Source organism: Dendropsophus ebraccatus, chromosome 9 (assembly GCF_027789765.1).
Source record: "Dendropsophus ebraccatus isolate aDenEbr1 chromosome 9, aDenEbr1.pat, whole genome shotgun sequence".
Lineage (NCBI taxonomy): Eukaryota > Metazoa > Chordata > Amphibia > Anura > Hylidae > Dendropsophus > Dendropsophus ebraccatus.
The window spans coordinates 115,935,505-115,943,792 of NC_091462.1; the positions used below are offsets into that span (position 1 = coordinate 115,935,505).

The window sequence follows — 8,288 nt, forward strand, 5'->3', positions numbered from 1 at the left end:
CACCACTGCTTCCTCCCCCCTCTTCTTCATGAAGCAATGCTGTCCGGCCTTCTGCTCACTTAGCTGTCAGTCAGTATCTGCCATATAGGAGGGAACTGCAGTCAGATATAGTTGAGTATCTTAGCCTGTGTTGGGGCTGTGGTCTGGGGGTAAATCACCTGTCTAGAGACCTCCAGCGGATTTTTCTTTGGTTCTAATCCCCTGAATTGAAATGAAATATAGAACTTTTTTCTTTTTTTCTCATTATCGTATAATTTTTACGTATATTTTTGTAAAACTACAGACATTGTTGCCGAGTTTTAAAATTAATTTTCTTAATACAATGATGCAAAAAATAAAAATAAATATACTTTTTTATTTTTCTCTTCATTGTATTAAAAAAACTAAACTAATTTGGACCTGATTGGGAAATCTTTGCGCTGTTAAAAATAGTACAGTAATTAGAAAGAAAAAAAAAGACCTATATTTCATTTCCATCAGGGGAATAGAACCAAAGAATGGACTGCTGGAGGTCTCTAGACAGATAAGTTACCACTAGACCACAACAGAGGCTAGGACATTCAATTATATCTGATTGCAGTTCAGTCCCCTGTTGGCAGATACTGACAGCTGAGCGAGCAGGAGACCGGGCATCATTGATTATTGATAAAGGGGAAGGAGAAGGGGTGAGGTGTGTCAGAGTGCAGCACAAATGGAGACACCACTCCTCATTGACACTTCATTACAGTAGGATTGTGCATAATCTATTGACAAATTACCAAAAGTCACCATGCTCACTAGGAGACTGCCAGTGACAGCACACTGCCACCACCTCAGGTAGGGCCCGTGACCTGACAGAATCCCTTTAAGGGGTGTATTGAACTCTTGACTAAGCACTGGGGGGCACTGCAGTATAATCCTGGCAAAGCCGCCCCTGAAGATGATGGAGACAAGTAACGCTTAGGGAATATGTCAGACTGCCTTTCTTAAGGTAACAGATTTCAGAAGTTTCACCTGAATACAGAGTTTTGTGACACTTCCCCAGGAGATCATCAGGGTCATCATCTTCGTCCCAAACCTCTATCGTGTACTTTTTACCTTCTCTGAGCTCTACAAATCCCAAATCGTACTCCCTATTCCATGTCGGATTTTTCTTATTATCAATTTTTGGGGTTCTCAGTGACACGTCATAAAATTTAAATATCACATAGGCGTCTGTCTCTGACCAGAGGTCACCAGAAAGACCGCTGCCGGCTTTGATGGTCACGTGAAGCTTGGCGACTCCTCCACGTGTTGGGCAGCAGTCAGAATCTGTGTACGAGGAGGGTGCACATGTACAGGAGCAGTCCGCTCCTTGGCCAGGACAAGAACACTTCTGTGCTAATGCCTGCTCCTTGGTGTAGTCACTTATGGCCAGTCTGAGGTTCTCCTTCTTAGGACCGTTCACTCTCACCAGGTTATGGATGGAATCTAAGGAATAGGAAACTAGACCTGGGTAAGTCTTTAGGCTTTCCAGCCACTTCTTGAAGGCATCAGTGGTGGCTATGCTGGTGGAGAGGAGATCAAACGTTCCATTTCCTCCGATCACCTGTGAATGTAAATCAAAATACAGATGTCCTGTCAGGGCCCAGGTGGACAAAGAGATATGACTAGTGGGCCCTAGGGCTAGCACCCCACACTATTACTCTACCTTCTTGCAGAGCAGGTCCTAAACGACCATCCGCAACTGGGCGACAGTCCCTGCTCTAAAATAAGTGCAAGAACATGGACAGATGGACAAAGTACAGACAAAAATACAAGACATAATGGAATGGTCAAACAGGCTGGGTCAGCAACAGAGAGTGTGAACTAGGTACAATGGCGGCTGACTAAGGTGTAGACACAAAACCAGGCAGAAGGTCAGATACCAGAAATACAGACTGCAAGGCAAAAAGCTTCATCAAGCTGAACAGGACTATCAAGACCATGACTGAAGGAAGAAGAGAACCCTATAGGGGAAACCAAGACCCGGACTCAAGGCTCATAGGTCCGGGCAGAAACCCAGAAGCACAGAGGAGAAGAGACCTGTCCATCAAAGCCCAGCAGACACAACAGCAACAAGGCAAGAAAAGAGCTAAGAGCCGGGAGAAGTGAAAGACATGGAACGGACAACTGAAATAAAGAACATAGAAAACCCAAGAGTGGAGTTTAAGGCCAAAAGCGTAATTTCTGGCATAGAGGTCGTAACTTCACCCTAGAGGCAGCACTGAGGCCTTATCATAGCGTCCATAGAACGTCCATTGTATGTTGTGAACCATCCTCATCTACAGAACACGTCTCCTGCCAATAAAGTTTTTGTACATAGAGCAGGTGCCCCAAGCTGGCTATTAACTGTTTAAATGCTGCAGTCAAAACTGAGAGTAGTATTTAAACGCTGTATCTGCACCTTATGCAGTTGGGGGTTTAGTAGGACGGTTTGGCTCCCCACAACACAATACTGGGGAGCGAATCCACTGTCATGGCGGCCCAGAGCCTGTTCTAGGGCTCCAGAGCTGCTGTGACTCATCATGCAGACGCTCATAGAAGCCCCTAAGGGAAATAAAAAAGTGTAAAGACTGTTTGAAAATAGAAAAACAAAAACAAAAACCAAAAAATTGGTATCACCTGCAGATTTACAAAAAAAAAATATCACAGTTTATGGAACTTTCCAAATGATTATCCCCTAGAGGACCCTGGGCTTACTGGAACGTGCTGCACAGTAGGTGGGGGCTACCAGGCCCTCACCCTTAAAGGGGTAGTGTGGCGCTTAACATTTATTCACTAAATAACACACATTACAAAGTTATACAACTTTGTAATGAGTGATATTTAAGTGAATGGCCCCCTTCCCCGTGTTCCCCCCCACCCCGGAAGTGTGGTGCATTATACTTACTCAATTGCTGTCGAACCTGGCCCCCATCTTGGGTCGACAATGTCATCTTCGGGAGGCCAGCCGGACCGCTCCAGCCCTCCCTCATGCCGGCCCCCCTCTGCCGCATCATCAGCGGCTCAGCTGTTTTTAAAAATATGGCAAAGCCCCTCCCCCAATAAGATTGACCCCCCCCCTTTCTCATTACACAAATAAAATATGTAAAATGAAATAAACATATTAAATATTTTAGCGTACGTGTAGCGAGCGTGATCTATTAAAATATAATACGGTCCAGTGTATGGGGAATGGCATAAAGTAAAAGAGTGGGAAAAAACACCAGGATTGCAGATTTTTTGTTACATCATATATATATAAAAATTTATGAAAAGTGATCAAAATGCCAATCATGGAGCAAAATATGATGCCTCATACAGCCCCATAGGTGAAAAAGTAAAACCGTTCTAAGAGTCGCAATGGGGCTGTTTTACTATTAATGTTTTGCAAAATAAATAAATAAATAAATAAAACATTAGAAAAGTTAGATAAACCTGCATATCGTTGTTTTTGGACTGACCTATAGAATAAGAATATCAGGTCAGTCTTACTGTAAAGTGCATTACGTAGACATGGGAACCCCCCAAAAGTTACAAAATTGCATTTTTTCCAATTTCGCCCCATAAATAATATTCTTGGGGATACATCACACATTTTATGGTAGATTGAAAGAAACTATTAGAAAGAAAGTACACTTGTTCTTAAAAAAAAACAAGCCCTTACCTGGCCGTATATGTGGAAAAATGACAACGCTAAAGCTCTTAGAAGGCGAGGAGGAAAAAATGAAAATGTAAAAATGAAAATTGGCGCCGGGTCATTTAGACCGTTTTGGGCTGCGACATGAAGGGGTTAATAAACATGTATAACGTTACTGATCCTGAACGGTGAGCGATGCCAAGTGCCAGAATAGCATTAGATACATCATAAACAATGTTATATATGGAGGGTTCTAATATGATGACTTTTATACCACGAATATTGGTTGCCAGAACCAAGTCGGTAAAGCCCAGACCTCACCTTCCATTCTCGCTCAGTGAAAACTTCATGAAAAGTTTCTCCAAGATTTGTTTTTGATATTTTGGTTCTGCAGTGCTCATATCTGGTATCGATACTTGCTGATATGATCCCCTTTGTTACTCCGACCTCAGCTTCAGCTGCAAGGCAGTCCATCACCTCGTCCATCTTCAGACCATTCATGGCCACCTGACAGGTCCTCACCGCGGTCACCTCCTGGGATCGACCTCCGACTTTTACCTGTGTGATATAATGTGTGCCATAGCTTTCTATCAGACGTCTGTATTCAGCCTTAGTCATGGTATCGTAGGAATCTGGAAGTTTTTCCAAAACTTCTTTAAAGCGAGGAGCTAGTGAGGTGTCCGCTCCCAGGCGAAAACTGGAATGAAAGAAGAAGTCATAACAAACACCTAAATGCAGACGTTTCATCCATTATCCTAATAACTGTACATAATAACCCCCTAAACCCCGGAATACAGGGACATACCTGTATAAGGAACATTCTAACTTGTGGCTCAGAAAGCTGTAACTATCACTGACGCGTTTACTATCGGCAAACTGGGCCATCCGACTGCGGGATCCTCCGACAGCTGTTCTGCTGTTTATTTGGACATTAAGACCAACTGTCCAATCGTTCTGCACCATAGAAGTTACATAATTGGCTACTGACACTGGAGATCGCAACACCGAGCCTTGTATGTCTCTGGTACATAAAGAGACAGGTCTCCAGTCCGCCATAGCCTTGGGTAGCTTCTGCAGGACGTTGTTGTTATGGGGGTTGTCACACACGGTGCATTTCTCTCCGACTTCTTGGAGATCAAGCAGAGAAGAGCCGGTGGCCTCCATGGTGACAATATTAATGCCTTCTCCTAACAGGGTATGGCCGGGGACAAACTTAGCCTCCTTACATTCTTGTGCTGTGCCAGGTCTACACATGGCAATAAGAATGGGCGAGCTCATAGAAGGTCTCTGATGGTGGACGAGAAGAAGACAGAACAAGAGCCACAATTTAGTTGTCATTATGGAAATCTCCTAGAAAACAAAGAGTAAACTGTGTTATTAAAGATACAATAAGAATCCATACACATATACAAGGCACAAACTATAAGAAGCTGATATTATGACCTAGAGGACCACACTGCTGCGTCAGCAACACCTTAGATCTCTTCTCTAAGGATAGAGTTACGGAGAGGTGGTGGACAAATTCTATGCAAGATTGGATGTTTTCCTTATATATGATAGTATGATAGGCAACGGTGAAATATTTCACTAAATATATGGAATTTGAGGTGTATATGAATGGTCCCACCAAGGACGTCACAGGCCCGCCCTCTCGATTGATTATAATTAGAGAAGGGTGGATTAGCGCTATGGGAGTGGGCAATGCTCCTAAAGGGTGCCCCAGCGCTCCTAATGGTCTTACCGGATCATGGAGCAAACTACTAAATGCACCTGAGCAGGGCCGAGGATGAAGACGTGAGAGACATACCATCCTCCTCGGCATCTCCTGTGCAATAAGGACATATCAGCAGATAGATTCGTCTAACCTGCTGATAGTTCCCCTTTAATGCTGGAGTACGGACTTTACTGTTCAGCAGATTTCAGCAAATTAAGGAAATTGCAGAAACCACAGTGGCCACATTTATTAAAACTAAGTGCAAAATTAGACTGGACAATCCTCAACCAATCACTGGGTAAGGTTACTAGCAGTGCCCGGGAGATGTGCTAAAACGCTGCCTTACCATGTGCTCTGTGTCTTCTGTAGACACTTTACCTTCTTAGGGTAGATTCACACACCGGATCCGCAGTGGATTCCACACTGCGAGTTTGCAGCCAAATCGGCTGCGGATTCTGGTAGTGTGAAGGTCTATGGGGTTATATATGCGCAGTGGATATGTAACCCGGCCCCTTTAACCCCCCGTCGCCCGCAGCCCTGACCCAAAGCATACATTATCTGCTCTGTGCTGTGGCTGTGTGTGAGGCTCCCGCCGGTCCCCATCAGCCAATCAATGCTGCCGTCCACTGATTGGCTGATGGGGAGCGAGGGGAGTCAAGAGCCAATCGGGTACGTGTGAAGCTACCCTTAAACTAAGTCTTTTATTCTGGAGCCCAAGACAGGTAGAGAGACGGGCACTAGTCATCTGGGCCGTGACTAGCCATGGCTATCTTCCTATCAGGGCGCTAAGCAGGATGTCTGCTAGACAGCTAAAGTTAGACTGTCTAATTTTTTGGTGCAATGCTTGAAGTCCACCAGAAATTTCAGCCAGATTTAGGTGAATTTTTCGGTGCAAAGTACCCATTAGTAAATCTTGGCCGATGTGCTGTTAGTTTGACGCTATCTCATCTGGAAACATTGGCCCAGATTCACTAATATGTCTCTGCCACAATTCTGGCTGAAAAGGTGGCACACAAGACTTTTCCAATGGGTACGAAAAAATCTGGCTGCAAATTCTGGTGGACTTCAAGCAAAGTAATAGCTGGTGTAAACTATGAGTATCAAACAGCCTCATTGATAAATCCTGTGCATTTGAAGATTGTCTAGTCTAAGGGGGGCATTTATTAAGTCCGGCGTTTATTTACGCCGGACTTAAAATGTCCCCGCATCTCCGGCGCTACGGAGATTTATGTAGAGGCGGACTGCCTCTACATAAATCTTTAACACAAAGCAATGATAGATCGCCCCCCTTTCCGCCCCCTCCACACCTCCTCCCTGCTCCTCTGGCGTACGAGGCAGAAAGTGCCGATTTGCGAATATTTTATTTGCAAAACAGCCATTTTGCTAATAAAATATTCGCAAAACGGCACTTTCCGCCGAAAAACAAAAAAAAGATACGCCACTTGATACAAGTCCCCCTAAGTTTGCACTTGGACAGTTGTAGTAAATGTGGCCATTGCATCTATGGGAGAATATCATACCATAGAGAGATACTATAGAGCAGGACAAGTGATAACATATGGACAGTTTTGAATATAAGGAGGAACTCTGAGGAGCTAAGGTGCACAACTCATCATACATTCATGCTAATAAACTATCCACAACCGATACAGCAGGGGAAAAAACAAGAAGATCATGACACTTCAATAAAGAAATAATTCTTTTCCACCATGTTTGAGAAATTGTGCATGGCATGGTGGATCCTACATATTCTACAAGCTACTGGCAACAGAAGAACCACCACATCCAACTAGTCGTTCAGGGGATCGATTGTTATTTGGCTCCTACCAACTCCTGAGGACAACACTTACCTCCACATATCTGGACAACGGATGGCTTGTAGTGACTGAGATGGATTCCTTCCTATATAGATATATACATAGCCGGATCAGGGACGACGCTGCTTCCATACATGGTCTTCTCATGGTTCGCTCAGGGACGGGCCTCACCAAAGGCAGAAATCCATGCAAATAAACTATTCACAGCCTGTACAGCCGAAAACACAAGGAGAGGCGACCTGTAAGGAAATACATCTCAGGATATTCCACCATGTTTGAGAAAGCTTTACAATAGCCGGATTATGGATGAAGCTACTTCCATACATGATCTCATAATTCCCAACGTCTTATATTGTGGTCAGAATTTCACATTCTCTAGTTTTCTCTGAATTGAGTTCTTCTTGTTCTTGGCCTAAGTCTCAGAAGCCGGATGTAGTGTTGGAGATGGTAAGAAGTTTTCATTAACCCTTTCATTAACTATTAATTTTTGGAGAGGGCTTAGGCCTAGAGTTGAGCTGACCTGTCAAAATGTTCAGGTTTGGCAACATTATCCAAACCCAAACACTCTGCTATTGATACCCCACGGCTGCATAGGTTGGATGCCACCCTAGGGAGTCCTGGAAAACATGGATACAGGGTTCGGCTCAATCCATGGTTTCCAGGACTCCTTAGGGAGGCATCTGAACATTTTGACAGGTTCGTTCAACTACTTAGGACCTGAACAAACGCTGATAATGCCTCCTACTGGTGTCAGTGATTTAGTAATTAGGAGTAAGGGTTGTATTAGACAGCCCGATACAGCAGATAAGTGAGCGCTGATCGGTGTTCGCTTAGAAAGCCTATTATACGGCTCAATTATGGTGAGGCAAGGGCTGTATATATATATATATATGATTACCCATGTCCATGCAGCCCTAGCTTTATATAGTAAATTGAGATGAGTAACCGGGTTTGAGTCGATCCGAACCCGAACGATCAGCATTTGATTAGCGGGGGCTGCTGATCTTGGATAAAGTTCTAAGGTTGTCTGGAAAACATGGCTACAGCCAATGACTATATCCATGTTTTCCACATAGCCTTAGGGCTTTATCCAACTTCAGCAGCCACCGCTAATCAAATGCCAAAAGTTCGGGTTCGG

At 44.1% G+C, this 8,288-nt stretch overlaps 1 protein-coding gene across 1 annotated transcript; it reads right to left on the bottom strand.

Annotated features, from left to right (window-relative positions):
- Positions 1 to 619: 619 nt before the first annotated feature.
- Positions 620 to 7,259, bottom strand: LOC138800565 (perforin-1-like). The gene is made up of 4 exons (XM_069982335.1): positions 7,184 to 7,259; positions 4,425 to 4,969; positions 3,941 to 4,316; positions 620 to 1,567 (listed from the first exon to the last, which is right to left on the bottom strand). Exons 2-4 carry the CDS (start codon positions 4,955 to 4,957, stop codon positions 869 to 871), a joined length of 1,608 nt encoding a protein of 535 aa, XP_069838436.1. The 5' UTR covers positions 4,958 to 4,969; positions 7,184 to 7,259; the 3' UTR covers positions 620 to 868.
- Positions 7,260 to 8,288: the final 1,029 nt, after the last annotated feature.

Bases quoted from the DNA above. Each gene is read 5' to 3' on its own strand.
- LOC138800565 (XM_069982335.1), bottom strand. From the start codon at position 4,957: ATGACAACTAAATTGTGGCTCTTGTTCTGTCTTCTTCTCGTCCACCAT. The intron at 4,317-4,424 runs GTATGTCCCTGT...CTTTCATTCCAG, and splicing joins TTAGAATGTTCCTTATACAG to TTTTCGCCTGGGAGCGGACA. The intron at 1,568-3,940 runs GTGAGGTCTGGG...TTACATTCACAG, and splicing joins TCACTGAGCGAGAATGGAAG to GTGATCGGAGGAAATGGAAC.